This window comes from Leucoraja erinacea, chromosome 16 (assembly GCF_028641065.1).
Source record: "Leucoraja erinacea ecotype New England chromosome 16, Leri_hhj_1, whole genome shotgun sequence".
Classification (NCBI taxonomy): Eukaryota; Metazoa; Chordata; class Chondrichthyes; order Rajiformes; family Rajidae; genus Leucoraja; species Leucoraja erinaceus.
In genome coordinates this window covers 30,684,699-30,707,940 of record NC_073392.1, presented here as the reverse complement: position 1 = coordinate 30,707,940, position 23,242 = coordinate 30,684,699, and the positions used below count along the sequence as shown (strand labels likewise).

General features: G+C 45.4%; 1 protein-coding gene across 1 annotated transcript in view; it reads left to right on the top strand.

The window, feature by feature from the left end:
* Positions 1-22,445, top strand: part of mst1rb (macrophage stimulating 1 receptor b) — a 110,667-nt gene extending 88,222 nt beyond the window's left edge. The window contains exons 15-21 of the mRNA XM_055648051.1: positions 3,357-3,566; positions 6,278-6,355; positions 8,164-8,345; positions 11,123-11,232; positions 13,602-13,767; positions 15,313-15,449; positions 17,482-22,445. Of these exons, the coding sequence (XP_055504026.1) occupies positions 3,357-3,566; positions 6,278-6,355; positions 8,164-8,345; positions 11,123-11,232; positions 13,602-13,767; positions 15,313-15,449; positions 17,482-17,689 (1,091 nt within the window). The 3' untranslated portion in view covers positions 17,690-22,445. The remainder of the gene's footprint in view (positions 1-3,356; positions 3,567-6,277; positions 6,356-8,163; positions 8,346-11,122; positions 11,233-13,601; positions 13,768-15,312; positions 15,450-17,481) is intronic.
* The last annotated feature ends 797 nt before the right edge of the window (positions 22,446-23,242 follow it).

Here is a 23,242-nt window from a genome sequence, read left to right as displayed (position 1 = left end):
AGGGAGGTGCCGTGGTAGTCTGGCGCGCTGACCTCTACTGGACTGAGGCAAGACGGCAACTCTCGGGCACCTCCTCCTACTTATCCTTGGACCATGACCCCACTGATAAGCACCAGGCCATAATCTTGCAGACTACTGATTTTATCACTTCCGGCTGTCTGCCCTGCACAGCCTCCAACATTTCGTTCCGTACCGCCCGGTTTTACCTTCTCCTCAAAATCCACAAACAGAACTGCCCTGGCAGACATTGTTCCTGCCTGCTCCTGTCCCACTGAATTAATTTCCACATACTTCGACTCCATCCTATCTCCCCTGGTCCAATACCTCCCGACCTATGTCCAAGACATCTCACATGCCCTTCGTATTTTCAATGACTTCCGTTTTCCAGGCCCCCATTCCCTCATCTTTACCATGGACATTCAGTCACTCTGCATCCCAGGTCTTCAAGCCTTCCGTTTCTTCCTCGACTGTCGAACCAGCCAATTTCCCGCCACCAACACTCTCCTCGACCGAGCGGAGCTGGTCCTCACCCTCACTCCAGGTGTACACTGGCCCTATCCCCGCACTCTATTTCCGTTACATTGACAACTGCATCGGTGTTACCTCCTGCACCCATGCAGAACTCACGGATTTCATTAACTTCACCACCAATTTCTATCCTGCACTCAAATTTACTTGGACCATCTCCGACATCTCCCTTCTCCGACATCCTCATCTACTGTTTCCACTCTTCCAGATGTGGACTCCTATATATCGGCAAGACGATGGTCTCACCGTCTCTATCACAGGAGATAGACTATAGACAGACATTTATTTATACACCCCATCAGCCATCGCATACAGCACCTAATCCTATGACATTTTCGTCACCTTCCACCACTAGCCGGATCTTCCCATCTTTCCGCTTTCCGCACAGCCCGTTCCCTATTGCAACTCCCCGGTTAACTCATCCCTTCCCACCCAAGCCTCTCCCCGGGTAATTTCCCCTGCAACCGCAGGAGATGCAACACCTGTCCCTGTGCCTCCTCCCTCGGCTCCGTCCAAGGACCCCGACAGTTCTTTCAGGTGAGGCAGAGGTTTACTTGCACCTCCTCCAACCTCATCTAAGGTATCCGCTGTTCCTGGTGTGGACTCCTATATATCGGCGAGACCAAGCGCAGGCTCGGTGACCGTTTCACTTAACACCTCTGCTCAGTCTGCCTAAACCTACCTGATTTCCCAGTTGCTAAACACTTTAACTCCCCCTCCCATTCCCATACGGGCCTTTCTGTCCTGGGCCCCCTCCACAGTCATAGTGAGGCCCAATGCAATTTGGAGGAACAGCACCTCATATTTCAACCCAGCGGTATGAAAAGAGATTTCTCTAATTTCAAGTAACCCTTGGCTTCCTTCTCTCCCCATCCCCTCCCCCACCCTAATTCTCTGATTAGTTTCACTGTCCTTCTGATTAATTTTACTAATTGTATACCTCCCTCCCCACAGCTAACAATGAACCATTCGACATTTCCTTTGATCTGTAATTTTCACACTTTACCCTTCCATATCCCTCGACTCCCTCGCCCCTGACTCTTATTCTGAAGAAGGATCTCGACCCGAAACGTCATCCATTCCTTCTCTCCAGAGATGCTGCCTGTCCTGCTGAATTTTTCCAGCACTTTGTGTCCATCTGCAGTTCCTTCCTACACATTATGTCATTGCCGTTGGCAAAGCCTCCTTGGATACACATTGATTGCGATGTTTCCTGTAAGGTGCTTTGGGACATCCTGAGATTATGAAAAGCTGTATATGAGTTTGATACATAAAAACGCAAGTTTAGAAAGAAACCATTTGGTCCTTAATGTAATAAAAAGGATCTGCAGATGCTGGTATATACCAAAGATAGACACAAAAAGCTGGAGTAACTCAACGGGACAGGCAGCATCTCTGGAGAGAAGAAATGGGTGACGTTTCAGGTCGGGAACCTTCTTCAGACTGATTAAAAGCCCTGTCCCACTGTACGAGTTCATTCAAGCGTTCTCCCGAGTTTGCCCTGATTCGAACTCGGAGATTTACGGAAATGACCGCTCGCAGGTACTCGGGGCTCTTGTGGACATTTTTCAACATGTCCACAAGTTGAAAATACTTCACGGGTCTTCCCGAGCTTACCCCGTTTCCCCGAGTACCTGCCGTTAGTGTTACGAGCCGTTAAGAGACGTCCCCGAGCTCCGACATACCCGCTACGTTCATTCTACGTGCTTCCTCGAGTTTGATTTTTTTTAAACTCGGGAGAGCTCTTGAATGAACTCACACAGTGGGACTGGGCTTTTACTACAATCAGTTTGAAGAAGTGTCCCGATCTGAAATGTCACCTATTCATTTTTTCCAGAGTTGATTCCTGACCCGCTGAGTTACTGCATCATTTTGCGTCCAATTGGGACATAGTTTAGTTTAGTTTTAAAGTTACTGCATGGAAATGTCAGACCGTCGATCGCCCACCCGCTCACACTAGTTCTATATTATCCCACTTTCACATCCACTCCCTACATGTTAGGGGGAAACTTACAGAGGCCAGTTGAATTACAAACTCGAACGTCTTTGGGATGTGGGAAGAAGGTGGAGTGCCCGGAGGGAACCCACGTGGTCCCATGGATAATGTGCAAATTCCATAGAGGCAGCACCCAAGGTCAGGATCGAACCAGGGTCTCTGGTGCTGGCAGTTCAGAGCTCTACACGCAACGCCACTGTACTCTTCCTTGATTCCAGCGATAACGATCACTGTCTTATGCATAGAAACAAGATGCATGCAGTATACGTGACAAGTTTAGTTTAGTTCGAAACACCGCGGAAACAGATCTTCGGCGCGCCGACCAGCGATCCCCGTACACTAATGCTATCCTACACACACTCGGGACAATTTGCAATTTTACCAAGCCAGTTAATCCACAATCCTGTGTGTCTTTGGAATGTGGGAGGAAACCGGAGCACCTGGAAAATACCCTCACAGGTCACGGGAAGAACGTACAATCTCTGTACAGACAGCACCCCCAGTCAGGATCGACCCTAGGTCTCTGGCACTGTAAGGCAAGCAAATTTTGCGAATTTGGACAAAACATCATTGTTCATTTACTAAGACTGCTACTCAGTATAAAACTACTCAATATCCTCATTGGAGATCCTCAGACTATTTTTGATCAGATTTTACTGGCTTTATCTTGCACTAAACGTTATTCATGTTATTGCCTTTATCATGTATCTGGGTGGCTCGATTGTAATTATATATTGTCTTTCCACTGACTGGTCAGCGAGTAACAATAGCTTTTCACTGTATCTTGGTGCACGTGACAATAAACTCAACTCAACTCAATCATTTTGCCTAGGGTTTGCTAACACACCAACGTCTGGATCGAGTGGGATTACATTCCGGGGAGGCGGTTACAAGAGCTGTTCTGACGGTGCGGCCATCCCACTGCTCAGTCCGAGAGAAATTACTGTGGAGAACCTACGGCCAGAGCTTCTGGAAGAAGTCAAAGATGTTCTGATCCCAAGCGAATGCTTAACTGCATTCATGGACCAGGTGGTTGGCAAAGGTGAGTGTGACTCCTCATCACATTAAGGTTTGTGGGACAGGTGGTAGTGCCTTTTACAACCACACAGCCTGGCAAATTGCAACTTTTTTTTCCCTTGAATAATCATAGAAACATAGAAAAACAGGTGCAGGAGTAGGCCATTCGGCCCTTCGAGCCAGCACTTCCATTCAATATGAGCATGGCTGATCATCTGAAATCAGTACCACGTTCCTGCTTTTTCCCCATATCCCTTAATTCCTTTAGCCCTAAGAGCAAAATCTAACTCTCTCTTGAAATCAATACTTTATTTTTAGCTTTGACTTTAGCGATACAGTGTAGAAACAGGCACTTCGGCCCACTGAGTATGCGCCAAACCAGTTATCTCCCCATACGTCAACATGATCCTACACACTAGGGACAATTTACCATTTACAGAAACCAACAAACCTACAACCCTGTACGTCTTTGGAGTGTAGGAGGGAACCGGAGCACCTGGAGAAAACCCACGCAGTCACGGGGAGAACGTACAAACTCCATATGGACAGCACCTGTGGTCAGGATCGAACCCGGGTGTCGTAAGGCAGCAACTCTACCACTGTGCCACTGTGTTCACTATCCTTTTCAAAACTTTCACATCTTTCCTGTATAGGAGTGATCGCAACTGGACACAATACTCCAAATGTAACCCAACAAAGTCTTGTAAAGCTGCATCATGACTTTCTAACTCTTCTAGTCAGTGCCCTTGTCAATGAAGGCAAGCGTAACATACGCCTTCTTTACCACTCGATTTATTTGTGTTGCCACTTTTGGGGAGCTACGGACTGGGATTTGATTCGCAAGAGAAAGAAGCAAAAGGGATCTCAGTATTAAATAGCTGAGCCGCTGGTTAAGCTCAGTGTCCTGTTGATCTTGTGTGAAACTACTTATTGCAGGTGAGAACATAAATACTTCACTATAAAGAGTTCAGGGTTTGGGGAAATAAACCTCTGATTTCTTCGCATTCCGATCTGCAACACCACCGATCCATGTTCTCCATGTATGCTGCCTGAACTGCTGAGTCACTGCAGCACTTACACTGGCTGACTGAGAAATCTTAAAGCCGGAACCAAAGCTATTAATGCTTTTGTTTTCAGATTCAGATTCAGATTCAAACTTTATTGTCATTGTGCAGTGTACAAGTACAGAGACAACGAAATGCAGTTGGCATCTCGCCCAGAAGTGCGAACACAGAATAATGGAACAGTAACATGTATATATGTGTATATACAGTGCAATTTTCGGGGGGGGGGGGAGAGCAGTCTGGCGGGGAAGGAGTGTCCGGGAGGGGTGTGACTGGCAATCACCAAGGTGCAGAGTTAAGTAGGGTAACAGCCGCAGGGAAGAAGCTGTTCCTGAACCTGCTGGTCTGGCAACGGAGAGACCTGTAGCGCCTCACAGATGGGAGGAGGGTAAACAGTCTGTGGTTGGGGTGAGAGCAGTCCTTGACGATGCTGCGCGCCCTTCGCAGACAACGCTTGCTTTGGACAGACTCAATGGAGGGGAGTGAGGAACCGGTGATGCGTTGGGCAGTTTTCACCACCCTCTGCAGTGCTTTCCGGTCGGAGACAGAGCAGTTGCCATACCATACTGTGATACAGTTGGTAAGGATGTTCTCTATGGTGCAGCCGTAGAAGTTCACCAGAATCTGAGGAGACAGATGGACCTTCTTTAGTCTCCTCAGGAAGAAGAGACGCTGGTGAGCCTTCTTGATCAGTGTTGAGGTATTGTGGGTCCAAGAGAGGTCATCAGAGATGTTCTGGCCTCAGGGACTGAAGCCTTGCTTATTAGTTTAGTTTAGAGATCTAGCGGGGAAACAGGCCATTCGTCCCACACACTAGCACTATCCTATGCACACTAGGGACAATTTATAGGTTTACCAAAGCCAATTAACGTACAACCTGTACGTCTTTGGAGTGTGGGAGGAAACCGGAGCGCCCGGAGAAAACCCCCACAGGTCGCGGGAAGGATGTACAAGCTCCGTATAGCTGGCATCCATAGTCAGGATCAAACCTCGGGTCTCTGGTGCTGTAAGGCAGCAACTCTACCGATATAACCATATAACCATATAACAATTACAGCACGGAAACAGGCCATCTCGACCCTTCTAGTCCGTGCCGAACACGTATTCTCCCCTAGTCCCATCTACCTGCACTCAGACTATAACCCTCCATTCCTTTCCCGTCCATATAACTATCCAATTTATTTTTAAATGATAAAATCGAACCTGCCTCCACCACCTTCACTGGAAGCTCATTCCACACAGCTATCACCACAGTAAAGAAGTTCCCCCTCATGTTACCCCTAAACTTCTGTCCCTTAATTCTCAAGTCATGTCCTCTTGTTTGAATCTTCCCTACTCTCAGTGGGAAAAGCTTATCCACGTCAACTCTGTCTATCACTCTCATCATTTTAAAGACCTCTATCAAGTCCCCCCTTAACCTTCTGCGCTCCAAGGTATACCACCTTGCTAGGGGATGAGGGTGCAAACTCTTCAGGCAAATTGCACTCCACCCAATACAGATTCCACGCTGGGATGGTTTGCATGCTGGTGGCTTTTTTGCATGCGGTAATCTTTCCAGTTGGTCATCAATTGACGAGAAGCATTGAGTGTTCCGTTTCACTTATAACTGAAGTTGCATTAAAAGATCACAATGGTAGACCTCAATGAATTGAAATTGCTTATCTTTTTACAGGGCATTTTGGGAGTGTTTACCACGGTCTGTACAAAGATCAGAACGAAGAGATTCACTGTGCGGTGAAGTCTTTGAATCGTACGTACCATGCACGCTATCATTGTTTTGTAGGTAGACAAAAATGCTGGAGGAACTCAGCGGGTGTGGCAGCATCTATGGAGAGAAGGAATAGGTGACGTTTCGGGTCGAGACCCTTCTTCAGACTGATGTCGGGTGGGTGGGGTGAGAAAAAGAAAGGAAAGGGATAAAAAAGAAATTGTTTTGTGCTTGTTTAATCTCTTCATCCTAGTTTAGTGATTTATTTTAGAATCGCTTAATCCCTGTATTTGCCTATCCATACATCATGTACTGGTTCACATCCAGATGATTACGATTGACTTATTTTGAGGGCCCTGACTCGTTTGGTAGTTGTGGTGCCTCGACGGTGACCCACAATGTGCAAAGAGCTTTTGAGTGCCATCTCCTTCCATCTTCCCTCCCCATTTCCTTGTTCATCAAAATGGCAAAGCGCTTCTTCACTATGGTCGGCATGGATGAGTTGGGCCGAAGGGCCTGTTTCTGTGCTGTATGACTCTATGCTGGGAATGCTGACTTTTAAATGAGGCTACGTCCACATAGGGCTGGTGTACTGTCTCGACGTGCTTTAGTTTATTGTCACGTGCATCGAGGTACAGTGAAAAGCTTTCTGTTGCATGCAAAACAGGCAGCGGAAAAACTATACAGGATTACACTCTAGCTGACCGCAGTATACAGACACATGATCAAGGGAATAACGTTTAATGCAGGTTAAAGTCCAGCAATGTTTGATTAAAGATAGTCTGAGGGTCTCCAATGAGGTAGGTAGTTGCTGAGGACCGCTGTCTCATTAGTGAGAGGGTGGTTCAGTTGCCTGATAACAGCTGGGTCGAAACATTCCCACATCCCTATTCTTATCCAGCACATATGTTGGAGAGAATTCCTGGGCTCCCATAGTTAATACCCACTTTTTGCACTGTTGACAAGCTGATAGAGGTCCTTTGAAAATATCTGACAATCCCAAATCTTTACCAGAAAATAGAAACCGATTGTTGAAGAGATTGGGGTGGGATCAGTGAGAGACTTAACATTTTCTGAAATGTACTTTATTCAGCCCTTTTAGAGTCAGAGAGTCATAGCGCATGGAAACTGGCCCTCGGCTCAACTTGCCCATATTGACAACATGGTCCCATCTACACCAGTCCTACCTGCCTGCGTTTGGCCCATATCCCTTTAGTTTAGTGTAGAGATACAGCGAGGAAACAGGCCCTTCGGCCCATGGAGTCCATGCCAACCAGTGATCCCTAAACACACTCGGGACAATTTACAAATTTACCAAGCCAATTAACCTACAAACCTGTACGCCTTTGGAGTGTGGGAGGAAACCGGAGCACCCGGAGAAAACCCACGCAGGTGATGTGGAGAATGTACAAACTACACACAGACACCATCTATAGTCAGGATCGAACCCGGGTCTCTAAATGTCTTTTAAATGTTGTAGTACATGACTCAACTACCTCCTCTGGCAGCTCGTTCCTAGTACCCACCGCCTCCTGAGGGGACCTTTAGCAATCCTTGCATCGTTTTAAATGGACCGAGAGGTCTAGCCACTGACCACCTTGACCCTTGCGATATTGAGATCTCCAGCTTCAGAAGAAAGTTCCAACCCGCCACTCTTACCATAAAAAGAGCAGCAGCCCGAAAGCTTATCGTTCAAAATGCACAAATGCATGCAAATAAAACATGCAAAAGTGTCTCAAAGTCCTGCTCCACCCCTCCCCCTTAATGCTGCACTGCTCCCAAGAAGGTTGCCAAATAAACAAATTTGCATTCTGCAAAATGTTCTTGACTGTGTTGCGATGTTTCAACAGGGATTTCAGACATTGAAGAGGTGGAGCAGTTTTTGAAGGAAGGTATCATCATGAAGGATTTCCACCATGAGAACGTTCTATCCTTACTGGGAATATTCCTTCCTAAGGAAGGGTTGCCGTTGGTAGTATTGCCGTATATGAAGCATGGAGACCTCCGCCATTTCATCCGCCATGAACACCGAGTAAGTAATGATGAGTCGTGCTCCACCAACTTGCATGGCTACGTTTGGGTTTACTATAAACGAGGCGCAGTTCATTATTGTCATGTGTGCCGAAGAAACATTGTCCTTCTTGTGAAATACAATGCATTAGTCATATACATGTCCAAATGTAACATCTTTAATTGCGTTTTAATGAGCCAAATAATTTTGAAGCCCATGCGATGTATGTTTAAAGACCACAAAACATAAGAGCAACATTCGGTCATTCGGCCCATCAAGTCTGCCTAGCCATCCAGTCATGGCTGATCTATTTTTCCCTCTCAACACCATTCTTCTTCACCCTTACCCTTGGAGAATCAAGACTGTAGCAGTGTGATACAATGGGTAAGCACCATTGTTCATGGGTGGGCTGCGGGTGACCACCTAGGATAGTGATTTTCTGCTATTGCTCCAGGTAATTTGCACGTGCCTCATTCAATACTCGACACCCCTGATACTTTTCCTCATTCTACTGTCTCCTGGCTGCGTTGAAACCCCCTTGATTCATTATAGAAAATGATCTGTTTGAGATACAGTAGAGGAACACATCAGGTGGAATTTCACAAGTTATATGAGTAGGATTAGGCCATTCAATCATGGCTGATCTCTGCCTCCTAATCCCAATTTCCTGCCTTCTCCCCATAAACCTTGACACCCATTCCGATCAAGAATGTGTCCCTCTCTGCCTTAAAAATACCCAGTGACTTGGCCTCCACAGCCCTCTGTGGCAATGAGTGCCACAGATTAACTACCCTCTGACTAAAGAAGTTCCTCCTCACCTCCTTTCTAATTCTGAGGCTATGACCTCTGGTCCCAGACTCTCCCACCAGTGGAAACATCCTTTCCATATCCAATCTATCTATGTCTTTCATTGTCCTGTAAGTTTCAATGAGGTCCCTCCCTCAACCTACTAAACTCCAGCGAGTAGAGGCCCAGTTCTGTCAAACGCTCATCATCTGCTAACCCACTCATTCCTGGAATCATTCTAGTAAACCTCCTCTGGACCCTCTCCATAGCCAGCACACCCTTCCTCAGATATGGGGCCCAAATTTGCTCACAGTACTCCAAATGCGGCCTGACCAGCACCTTCTTGAGCTTCAGTAGTGGCTCACAGATATTGTGAATATGATTTTGAGAGCTGCCACGCTATAGTATCTAATTATCCTCTTGAAATATAGATTATTTCCTCATCCCTTTCGGTCTTTCAAGATTGTTACCACCCACCTTAAATTCTCAGTCTTGACCACGCCTTCTGTAAAATGTGCAGAGACGGCTTCTTCCCAGCTGTTAGCAGGCAACTGCACCAAACTATCAGCAACCAGACATTGATCCTGAACTACCATCTACCTCAGGGCAATCCTGACTACGGGTGCTGTCTGTACGGAGTTTGTGTGTTCTCCCCGTGACCGGCGTGGGTTTTCTCCGAGATCTTCGGTTTTCTCACACACTCCTAAGATGTACAGGATTGTAGGTTAATTGGCTTGGTAAATGTAGACATTGTCCCTAGTGTGTGTAGGATAGTGTTAATGTGCGGAGTACGTGGGCCAAAGGGCCTGTTTCCACACTGTATCTCTAAAATTAAAACCTCTTTTGAAACTCTTGGATTATCTTTATTCAGACTTTACTGGACTATATATCTTGCAGTAAAAAGTATTCCTTTTATCCTATATATGTACACCGTGGATGGCTTGATTGTAATCATTTAGTTTTAGATTAGTTTTAGTACTGCTGTGCCACCATGCCATCCTAAAGATGTATCAGTCCTAAGACCCATGTATGGCCTTTCCACTGATTGGATAGCATGCAACACAAAAGCTGTTCACTGTACACGTGACAATCAAACTGAACTAAACTAAAATATAAACTAAAAACCGTGTCCCACTGTACGAGTTCATTCAGAGAGTTCTCCTGAGTTTGCCCCGATTTGAATTTGGAGATTTACGGTAAGTAAGTAAGTAAGTAAGTTTATTGGCCAAGTATTCACATACAAGGAATTTGCATTGGTGCTCCGCCCACAAGTAACATGACATACAGTGACAGTTACGAAATGGCCGCTCGTAAGTACTCTGGGGCTCTCGTAGACATTTTTCAACATGTTGAAACATTTTTCAACAGAATCCAACATGTTGAAAAATCTTCACGAATCTTCCCGTGCTTACCTGCCGTTAGCGAATCTTCCTGAGCTTACCTGCCGTTAGCGTTACGAGCCACTAAGAGACGTCCCTGAGCTCCGACGTACCCGCTACGTGCTTACCACGAGTTTGATTTTTTTTAAACTCGGGGGAGCACTTGAATGAACTCGTACAGTGGGACAGGGTTTTTAAGGTCCTTTTTCCGAGTCCAGTATTTTGCCTTGCAAATTTTACTAGATTTTCAGGACAGCAGCGACTGTCACACCTGTAAATAAAATTCCGAGGCAGTTCTGCATGAAAGCATCTCTGTCCCTGTCGAAGATGATGCCACTGAGTGGTAGAGTACAGTAGTGAATACACGGTTTCCGATCTTTGTTATTCTGCATGAGGAGATCAGGCATTCTCTACAGGTGTTGACGAGAATCAAATGTTTTGTAGGACAACACAGGGTGGCATGGTGGTGCAGCGGTAGAGTTGCTGCCTTACAGCACCAGAGACCCGAGTTCGATCCTGTCTGTTTGGAGTTTATACGTTCTCCCTGTGACCACGTGGGTTTTCCCCGGGTGCTCCGGTTTCCTCTCGCACTGCAAAGACTAACAGATTGGCTTCTTCCCTTTTTATCTGCAGAATCCAACAGTAAAGGATTTAATAGGCTTTGGCCTCCAAGTAGCCAAGGGAATGGAATACCTTGCCCAGAAGAAATTTGTTCATCGGGATCTCGCGGCGAGGAACTGTATGTAAGTACTTTGGTGAACCTAGTAAGTTGATGATATTGGGATAGATGACGCAAGGTTCAGTCCACTTCTTTTGTTGGCCTCTCGTGGGATGTCGTTTGCCTCGCCTCTGCAGGTCTTGCTGCCGCCACTGTCCCACGAGGTGGAGTGGACCACACGTGACCAGACCACAGATGGTGGAAGCCATCGTTCTGCCCATGAACTGCACTGAGGGCCTTCTGACGTTTATTTTAGAGATACGACAGGGAAACAGGCCCTTCGGCCCACCGAGCCCATGCCAACCAGCGATCACCCCGCACACTAGCACTATTCTACACACTAGCGAAAAGTCACAATTTTTTTTACCGTAGCCAATTAACCTCCACACCTGTGGGAGGAAACCGGAGCACCACGAGAAAACCGACGTGGTCTCTGGCGCTGTAAGGCAGCAACTCTACCGCTGCACCATCGTGCCGCCTAAAACACCTTGAAATATCTCCAATGAGACTAAACATTAAAAATTGTTTAAATAAATTATGCACAAATTAAATAATTAATTTGCATTAATTCTATAGGTTTAGTATGGTTTAGTGTGTTTATTTTAAATTTACATTACAATGAATTTATAATAGTCTTTAAAAAAAAAAGAGCCAGCTCAGTGGTAGGTGGAGCCACCGTCTCACAGTGCCAGAAACCCTGGTTCAAAACTCACCCCGGCTAATGTCTGTGTGGGGTTTGCACGTTCTCCTAGTGATTGCAGGCAGTAGCCTACCGTATGGAAAGACCGTTCAGAAGTGGATGGGAAGAAGCTAGTCATTAATCTGATGGTGCACACTTTCAAGCTTCTGTATGTTCTCCCAGGCAGGAGCAGGGAGACATGGATAGGTGACATTTTGGATCAGGAGCCTTCTTCAGTTTCGTTTAGTTTAGAAATACAGCGTGGAAACAGGCCCTTCGGCCCACCGAGTCCACACTGACCAGTGATCCCCAAACATTAACTCTACCCGACACGCATGAGGGATAATTTTACATTTTACATTTATACCAAGCTAATTAACCTACAAACCTGTATGTCTTTAGAGTGTGGGAGGAAATCGAAGATCTCGGAGAAAACCCACGCAGGTCACGGGAGAACGTACAAACTCCATACAGACAAGCACACGTAGTCAGGATCGAACCCGAGTCTCTGGTGCTGTGAGGCAGTAGCTCTACCAGAATGACTCCCAATTTCACTGCTGAGCACAGATCTTACTTTTGAACGTCAAGGAATTAGTCTGTGGTTTGAAGTCAAGTTGCTGAATCAGGTTGGGAACAGGAGTCTAAAATTTGTTGGGTTAAGTCACCAAATGTGAACACCTAATATGTTATTTCAATAAATGGATGGCAATGGACAATCTTCAGATGTACTAATTCACGACTAAATCTGATGTGGTCGGTTTGATTTTGATCATTTGGACATTTGTCAGCTTGTTATAGATCGTTCGTAGGTACCATGTATTGGATTGAAGATAAGCACAAAATGCTGGCAGCTTCTCTGGAGAGAAGGAATGGGAGACGTTTCGGGTCGAGACCCTTCCTCATACTACTACATGCAATGGATTGATTTCATTACCCGCCAATCCTTCTCACACACGATAGCTTTCCCAAGAAAATTACAGGTTGAAGAGTGTTTTTCTGGAAATGGTTATTATTGGGAATTCTCAGGGCATCTCTTCAAGGATTTAGTCCACCTAGACCTACGGGATCGCCCAGTTGCCAACAATTTCAATTCTCCTTCCCATTACCACACTGGCTTTTCTGTCCTGGGGCTCCTCCATTGCCAGTGGTTCCAAACACAAATTGGAGCAACTGCACCATATATTTCGCCTGGGGAGCGTACAACCCAGAGGTATGAACATTGAATTCTCTAATTTGCCTCCATCCTCCACCCCAGTCGTTTTACCAGTTCCACAGTTCTCCACGTTGCTTTCCTCCTGAGATCACACCTTCCCTGGCCAACAATGGCCATACCAGGTACCGACCCGGCTGAGGCGTTCAGTGGCTGGCCCTGATTGGCTTCTTCACCTCCCCCCTCCACCTCCCACCTGTAGTTTCTGTCTGAACAAGAGCCCTGACTCGAAACGTCACCCATCCTTTTTCTCCAGAGATACTGCCTGACCCGCTATGTTACTCCAACACTATGCATCTCTCTTTGTTACAGGATTCATACAGTCTGGAGTAAGACTAGCTCCACATGAAGGGTTCTCACCCAAAAGATCGCCTATTCATTTCCTCCACAGATGCTGCCTGACCCACGGAGTTACTCCAGCACTTTGTGTTTTGCAGAAGATCCCAGCTTCTTGTGTCTCCATTTCACCGCTCCACGTTGACTTGTGTTTTCTCCGATGCTCTAGGCTGGATGAGACATACGTGGTCAAGGTGGCGGACTTTGGGATGGCTCGCGATGTCTTGGACAAGGAATATTACAGTATTCAAAACCACAGGAAGGCCAAGTTACCTGTGAAATGGATGGCGTTGGAGAGTCTACAGACGCAAAAATTCACAACTAAATCTGATGTGGTAGGTTTGCCCCTGATCGTTTGAACAATTAACAGCCATCGGGCTATTAAACACTGTTACCCCCACATAGATGGGGGCAGACAAAAAAATGCTGCAGAAACTCAGCGGGTGAAGCTGAGTTTTAAGAGGCCAAATGAACCTCACCCGCTGAGTTTCTCCAGCAATTTTTGTCTGCCTTCAATTTCTCCAGGATTTGCAGTTCTTTCTTAAACATAGGCTTTGGGGCATTGGGTTTGTCTTTTTAAACTATTATTGTTTGTTTGTTTTTATGTGTATGTGTAACCTGCCATATCACTGGAGGAGAAGACTACCTAGTGACACTGGAGGGTCTGTTCTTCCAGTGCTCTATATCCAATAGTAGGTACGTAGGTGGGCAACAATGGTGGCAAGTCTGGGCATTGGGAGGATATATGTGTTTCCGAAAGACAATGGGACACAGGAGCAGAACTAGGCCAGTTAGTTCATCGAGTCTACTCTGCCGTTCGATCAAGGCTGATCTATCTTTGCTCCCAGTCACCTTTGACACCTTTCCTAATCAATAACCTACAGTATCAATTCCCACGGCTGTCTGTGGAATTCCACAGATTCGCCACTCTCTGGCTGAAGACATTTCTCCTCATTTCCATCCTTTTATTCTGAGGCTGTGCCTTCTGGTTCGAGAATCTCACATTATTGGAAACATCGTTTTCATGTCCACTCAACCTGGGTCTTTCGTTATCCGGCAGGTTCCAATGAGGAAGCCAATTAAGGTGGTAAAATTACAAGAGACCTGGCCAAAGTTAATAGGAAAGAACACTTCTTTTAGCTGAAGGGTCAAAGCCAAGGGGCATCAAAAGCACCGGTGGCATGGTGGCGCAGCGGTAGACTTGCCACCTTATAGCACCAGAGACCCAAGTTTCGCACCTGACCATGGATGCTTTTCTGCATGGAGTTTATACGTTCTCCCGGTGACCTGCTTGGGTTTTCTCCAGGATATCTGGCTTCCTTCCGTACTCTAAAGACACAGGTTTGTAGGTTAACTGGCTTAGGTAAAATTGTAAATTCTCCCTAGTGTGTGTAGGATAGTGTTAGTGTGCGGGGATCGATGGTCGGCGCGGAATCGGTGGGTGGAATGGCCAGTTTCTGCGTTGTATCTCTAAAGTAAACTAAACTAAAGATAGACACAAAATGCTGGAGTAACCCAGCGGAACTCAGCATTTCTGGAGAGTAAGAATGGGGGGCTGCATGTCCCGCTGAGTTACTCCAGCATTTTGTGTCTATCTTCCATTTAAACCAGCATCTGCAGTTCCTTCCTAAACTAAACCAAACATTGATTCAAAAGAATTGGTAGAATGATTAGGGTATTAACTGAGGTAATGGACCTGGAATACACAGCTGGAGAGGGTAACTAAGGCCTTTCATTATCGGGTAGGTTGCAATGAGAACCCCTTCATCCTTCTAAACCCGTGAATACGGGTCCAGAGCCGTCAAAGGCTTCCATCTCTAGTTACTGTTGACATTTAGAGTTTCATTGACATCTGTTGTTGTTGTTGTTGTTGTCTCCAGTGGTCCTTTGGAATCCTGCTGTGGGAGCTGCTGACCCGTGGAGCACCACCCTATCCGGAGGTGGATCCGTATGACATTACTAGATACTTATTAAAGGGTAGAAGGTTACCTCAGCCAGAATACTGCCCGGATGAGCTGTAAGTGCTTTTATACACGGTCTGCGATTGCTTTGTCTTAATGTTGAATGCACATTGTGTCGCCTCTGTTCATGACTTTATGTCTTTAGATCAGTAAGGAAATGGGAGCAAAATAGACATTTGGCCTCTTAAATTGCCAACAAGGTCTTGGGTAATGTTCTCAGCACAATTTTCCTGCTCTATCCTCATGCCCCTTCATGTTTGAGATTGGCTGAAATCTGCCTTTTTCTATTTTAGTTTAGTTTATTAATGTCACGTGTACCGAGGTACAGAGAAAAAGATTCTTAGTTGCCTGCTATCCAGTCAGTGATAAAACTAAACATGATTACAATTGTGCTGTTCACGGACACATCCGTGCACTCCTGAGTGTGGGGGGAGTTTCTGCCTTCATCTGGCTCTGTACTCCCGGTCCAAGATTACCCCAATCAATTTTCTAATTGTTCGATCAATTATTTTGAATCAATGCCCCTTGGCTTTGACTCTTCAGCTAAGAGAAGTGGTTGATCCTTCCTGTTAACTTTGGCCCGGCCCCCTCGTAATTTTACCACCTTAATTGCTTTCCTCTTTGAAACCTACTGGATAATGAAAAGCCGAGATAGCGTGGACATGGAAAAGATGTTTGCAGTAATGGGAGAGTATAGGACCAGAGGGCACAGCCTCAAAATAAAAGGAGGTACCTTTAGAATGGAGAGGAGGAGAAATTTCTATAGCCAGAGGGTGGTGAAACTGTGGAATTCATTGCCACAGTTGGCAGTGGGGGCCAAGCCATAGAGTATTTTTAAAACAGAGATTGATAGGTTATTGATTAGTGAGAGAGTCAAAGGTTATGGGGAGAAGGTAGGAGAATGGGGTGAGGGAAAATAGATCATGGCGGAATAGACTCAACGGGCCAAATGGCCTAATTCTGCTCCTATGTTTGATGGCCTTTGTCTCCATTGCCACACACTGGATTGACCCAGTGTTGCATGATCTCAGATTGTCTCATTACTGACCTCTGCCAATGTGCTGGTAGCTGATGGATCATCTCACAGAATTCTGCTTCCATGTCTTATAGTCACCCTTCCATAGTAAAATAGACTTGGCTTATCCATTCTTTCTGCACAGCTGCAAATGTGGGGGGGAAATAGATATTTTAGTGCTGTAGGTACAGGGCAGAATTTGTTGCATCAAAATTATAAAAGGACTGGACAAGCTAGATGCAGGAAAAATGTTCCCAATGTTGGGCGAGTCCAGAACCAGGGGCTGCAGTCTTAGAATAAAGGGGAAGCCATTTAAGACTGAGGTGAGAAAACACTTTTTCACCCAGAGAGTTGTGAAATTGTGGAATTTCCTGCCACAGAGGGCAGTGGAGGCCAAGTCACTGGATGGGTTTAAGAGAGAGTTGGATTTAAGAGAGAGTTAGATAGAGCTCTAGGGGCTAGTGGAGTCAAGGGATATGGGGAGAAGGCAGGCACGGGTTATTGATTGGGGACGATCAGCCATGATCACAATGAAAGGCGGTGCTGTCTCGAAGGGCTGAATGGCCTCCTCCGCACCTATTTTCTAAAATCCCTGGACTTCATGCTAGGGTCAGGAACAGGATAATCATTGACTACAGAATTGGGATGATTTGCTTAAAGCAGTGGAGGGAATGGTCCCCTTGTGTAGAATTCCCATCCGGATGAACCACACCACCTTCTTTCTTTTAACAGGACTAGGACTAGCAGCGCAGGGGGGGGGGGGGGGGGGGGGGGTGTACAGTGGCGCAGCGGTAGAGTTGCTGCCTCACAGCTCCAGAGACCCTCGTTCAATCCTGACTACGAGCTTGTACGCTCTCCCTGACACTACATGGGTTTTCTCCGGGTGTTCCGGTTTCCTCCCGCACTCCAAAGACGTACAGGTTTGTAGGTTAATTGGCTCAGGTAAAATTGTAAATTGTGCTGGATAGTGCTAGTGTACGGGGTGATCACTGGTCGGCGCGGACTCGGCGGCCTGATGCGCCTGCATGCACCGCTGTATCTCTAAAGTCTAAAAGGACTCTTTTCTTGTGCAGATTTGACGTTATCCTGCATTGCTGGGATCCGAAGCCTGAGCTGCGGCCAACATTTACGGAACTCATCTATGAAATTGAATCTATTCAGTCCATACTGAAAGGAGAACACTACATCAACTTGCAAGTAAATTATGTGAACTTACAGAATAGCCAGCCTTACCCTGCGGTGGACACTACTGATGATGAAGGGGACCAGGATTCAGACTGATGACATTTTGTTGCACTTACTGATAAATCTGTGGAGAACATTGAATTGAATTTCAAGAGTACACTGTTTTTAAGCAATCATTCACTCGATTAAGGTACAACTCTGCCTCGTTACTTTCTCTCCTCTCTGCTAACTCATGTATCCACCCCAACCTATAGCAAGGACATGGTGACTCTTTTATGTTGTCCAAGCAGCACATACTTCTGTTCAGAGCTAAATGATGGTCCTGTTGAAACAGGGGCAGTAATAGCCAGTACCTCATATTCCGCCTGGGTAGTCTACAATCCAATGTATGAACATTGAATTTTCCAATTTCAAGTAACCCTTCCTAACTGAGTTTCTCCATCTCTCAATCTCTCCATTTTTATTCCCCTTCCAATATACCCTCTCGATTCCCCCCCACCAACCATTTTTGTCTCCCTCCGCTCCCAGTTCCCGCCACCTATTACCCATACATTTCAAGCACTACATCCCATTCCCCATTTGGTTCCATTTGCCCTTCATCTCTACTTAATGACTCCCTTCCTCAATGGATTCTGGCAGCTGTAGCCTTTGTGTCGCCATTTATCACCCTCCAGTAGATGTCTCCACTTTGCCCTCTGCCTGGATCATATTTATCTTTGTGTTTCCCTCGTCTGTTTCTACCCATCACCCACCTACCCTGTCTCCAAAACTCCAACCCGCCTGGCTCCATCTGCCCCACCTTACTCCACCTGTCACTTACTGATCCCTGCCCCTCTCATCTTTATACTCAGTATCTCCCTTCTCCACTCTCAGCCCTGAGGGTTGTCCTGAAACCTCAGCGATTCCTCCACCCCACCTCCACGGATGCTGCTCGACTTGCTGCGTTCCTTCAGCAGGTTGTTCTATGAATCATCCTCCAGCACTTTCCGCCTCTTGCTTCTGGGAAACTGTTTCTTTATTGGCACGCTGAAGAGGAATGGTTTCTGTGCAGATTCATTTCCAGCGGCTGTAATTTAAGTATTGGGCTCAAGCAGAAAGGCTTGGTTTTTTTTGCTCAAGGTTTTGGCATCTGTGTCTCTTGTCTCCCCACTTGGTAGATTATTGTTCACTGAGTGAAGAAATGTTCCCGAGCATCTGTTTTTAATCTTATTTCTTGTTTTATTTGGGATAGGAATATGACAAATAGTTAAATCACTGGACTGAAGAGACCCGATTCAAACCCCACCAAGGTGGTTAACTAAATAGATCTGGGATTAAAAAAAATGAATAAAATGATGTTGCTTTTGCAAACCCATCTATTTAGCCTCTGATATTCAGGTACAAGAATCTGCTGCTCTTGACTTGGTCTGGCTGGCGTATGATACCAAATCCATTTTATGATCTTTAACTGACCTCTTGAACATACAAATGTATGAACTCGGAGCAGGAATAGATCGTCAAGATGGCTCCATCATTTAATGGGAACATTGCTGATCTGCCTTGTAACCACAAATTTGCATTCTTGTCGACTCCCGATAACGTTTCAGCGCCCTGCTAATAAAAAGTATGCCGCAAAAATATTCAAAGACTCCGCTGCCCTCACCTTTTAAGGAAGAGAATCACAATGGTTTATGACTCTTGCAGAGAAACATGTGCCTTATTTTCATCTTATATAGATGACGTCTATATTTAAATAGTTCTAGATTGACACGCAAGAGGGAACGTTCTCTCCACACTTGCTCTGTCAAGACCACCCAGAATCATATATGTTCCAAACAACTAATTTCTTACACTCGCAAACTCCAGCAGATAGCAAGACGATACTGCCCAAACTCTTTCCCCGTGAAGCAACACACCCATTCCAGTTCTGGAAAGCTATTCAAGATCTACAAGGGCGTAAAGACACAAAGTGCTGGAGCCTTCTTCTTCTTGTTTCTCCAGCACTTTGCATATTTTTACACAAACCAGCATCTGCAGTTCCTTCTATCTACAAGATCAGTGAAGAATTCCCACAGTGAATGAAACACAACACGACTCTGATGCCTTATAACTCTGCCCTTGTCACTGATTTAGTAAACAATGAGCTTTGCATTTTTGAGCCTTCTGATTGCACATATTTCTTTAAAGCTCTCTGCTCTGAGAGGAAATGTCTTGGATTTAACCTCACTGGTGCAGGATGACATTTGTTACTCTACTCCGCCAATTTCCCAATGGGCATCTTTGTGCCAGGATATTAGCTGTTCTCATTCAATAAGCAACCAAAGAAATTCCAGGTCAGCCAGAGATTTTGGTTGGGACTTTTGCGAACTGCAGTTTTAACTGTTTGATTTGCTAATCTGTACCTCGCAATCCATTAAATCCTCCTTGGAAACTTAACCCCAAAAGGTGCAAGAACACTGAACCTTTAAAAAAAAAAAATGCTGCCGCCTCCAGACTAAAGTGGACAATAAATCAATAGGAATGTGTTCAGCATGAGAAATGCAAATAAATCAGGAAGTGTGTTATTAAAAAATGTTTTACCTGTGTTAAAGAGTTACAGACTTAAGAGTGAATGATAGTAACTGTGGAAGAGGATTATATTTGAAATCAAACCCACCTTTATCTGTAGTTGATAGAACTGGTAATCAAGTTGTATAAATAGTGCAAGTTGCGAAGAATACAACGTGTATAGGCTGTGAGAATGCAGCATTTATTTTTGTACAATTTTTTTGTATTTTTAAATTATAATATTGATTTTGAAATTGGACTACTTGAGCGTTTAATGAACTTGTATCAAATTCTTTATCTCCTGTTTAATTGATGGACCTAAATGGGCCTCATACTCTCTTGAGTATAGTGGATTTTGGACATGATTTTGTGTATTCAAGGCATTCACAGCATTTGTATCAAATATGGATATGATTGGGAATACGTCATTCTGATTTTCATCAACTCTCAACTCTAAAGAATTTTGAATAATTTCAAACTCAAATAATAACTTCCTGCCTTGGTCTTTGTTGAATCACAGACTGAATGTTTATGAAATCATATTGGCACGAAACTAATGTTCCATGACTTCAGATAAGTGTTGCAATGTTTGCCTTAATGACGGACAAGTCCTAACTTGGACCGAATGGTGGAAATGTGATTTCAGAGCCAAGCTGAGCATTGTCTGCCTAAACCTTGCTTTTGCACCTGATATTCTGATGAGACCTAGCCCGACAGGGGAATTAGGGAGAGTTTTAAACAGACTTGAGCATTGAATTTTCTTATAACTTTCAAAATCTGGTTGTTTCCAAACTCACCACCATTGTCTGGAGCTATTTTGATTCAACTGGGTGTGGACATGCAGATATGGTGAGGGTGGTGGTGTTTATCTTCTACCTCAGTAGATCCCAGATAACAATAAGGTGGATGACAATAGGTATGCTTGGGAGGAAAGGTTACAGGGAAATAAATGGAGGACCGGAATTGCTCTGAGAACTGGCATTTTCTCAAGGTCAAATGTCCTCCCTTTATGTCATAGAGTCATACAGTGTGGAAACAGGCCCTTTGGAAAACTTGTCCACACCGACCAACATGTCCCATCTATACTAGTCCCACCTGCTTGTGTTTGACCCATATCCCTCTAAACCTAACCTATCCATGTACCTGTCCAAATTTATTTTAGATGTTGCTATAGAACCGACCTCAACTACGTCCTCTAGAAGCTAGTTTAATAAACTTACCATCCTTTATGTGACTAGTGGGATGCCGCAAGGCTCGGTGTTGGGACCACAGTTATTTATAATATACATCAATGATTTAGATGAAGGGATTCAAAGTAACATTAGCAAATTTGCAGATGACACAAAGCTGTGTGGCAGTGTGAACTGTGAGGAAGATGCTATGAGAATGCAGGGTGACTTGGACAGGTTGGGTGAGTGGGCAGATGCATGGCAGAGCAGTTTAATGTGGATAAATGTGAGATTATCCACTTTGGTAGCAAAAACAGGAAGGCTGATTATTATCTAAGTGGTGTCATGTTGGGAAAAGGAGAAGTACAATGGGATCTGGGGGTCCTTGTTCATCAGTCAATGAAAGTAAGCATGCAGGTACAGCAGGTCATGAAGAAAGCCAATGGCATGTTGGCCTTTATAACAAGAGGAGTTGAGTATAAGAGCAAAGAGGTCCTTCTGCAGTTGTATAGGGCCCTAGTGAGACCACACCTTGAGTATTGTGCGCAGTTTTGGTCCCCTAATTTGAGGAAGGAGATTCTTGCTATTGAGGGAGTGCAGCGCAGGTTCACAAGGTTAATTCCTGGGATGGCGGGACTATCATGTGCTGAGAGAATGGAGCAGCTAGGCTTGTATACTCTGGAATTTAGAAGAATGAGAGGGGATCTTATTGGAACATATAACATTATTAAGGGTTTGGACACGCTAGAGGCAGGAAACATGTTCCCGATGTTGGGGGAGTCCAGAACCAGGGGCCACAGTTTAAGCATAAGGGGTAAGCCATTTAGAACGGAGACGAGGAAAGACTTTTTCACACAGAGAGTTTTGAATCCGTGGAATTCTCTGCCTTGGAGGGCGGTGGAGGCCGGTTCTCTGGATACTTTCAAGAGAGAGCTAGATAGGACTCTTAAAGATAGCGGAGTCAGGGGATATGGGGAGAAGGCTTGAAAGGGGTACTGATTGTGGATGATCAGCCATGATCACATTGAATGGCGGTGCTGGCTCGAAGGGCCGAATGGCCTACTCCTTCACCTATTGTCTATTGTAAAAGTTGCCCCTCAGGTTCTTATTAAATCTTATTAACCCCCCCCCCCCCCCCCCCCCCCCCCCCCCCCCCCCCCCCCCCCCCCCTCCCCCCCCCCACCTCCCTGAAACTTGTCCTCTGGTTCTTGATTCCACTACTCTGGGTAAAAGACTGAGCATCTACCTTATCTATTCACCTATCTTATTCCCCTCTTTAAGATCACCCCTCATTCTCCTGCACTCCAAAGAATAAAATCCAAGCCTGCTCAACCTCTCCCTGTAGCTCAAGTCCTCAAGTCCTGGTAACATCCTTGTAAATCATCCCTGCACCGTTTTGAGCGTAACAATATAGTTTCTAAAATGGTTATAAACACATAATACAATACTCTCAATGTGGCCTCACCACTGATGTGCAACTGTAACATGACTTCCCAACTTCTATACTCAGTGCTCTATCTGATGAAGGCCTATGTGCTGGGAGCCATCTTGACCACCTTATCTACCTGTAATGCCACTTTCAAGGAACTATGTACCTGCACCCTTAGATCTCTCTGCTCCATAACATTCTCCAGAACTCTGCCGTTTGTTGTGAAGCCCCTGTCATTCAAGGGACGACATCTGAAAATAGAAGCGAGTAGTAGGCCACTCTGCCCCTCCAGCCTACCCCGTCATCCAATATAATCATGGCTGATCTCCCTCTGGTCTCATCTCCTCTTTCTTTATCAGGTTCCCACAGACCTCAATCCCCTAATCTTGCACAAATACATCCTCAATGAAATCATTTACAAAACACTCCAGAGATTCATTACCCACTGCATGAAGAACGGCACGGTGGCGCAGTGGTGGAGTTGCTGCCTTACAGCGCCCTCTAGAGACCCAGGTTCGATCTTGA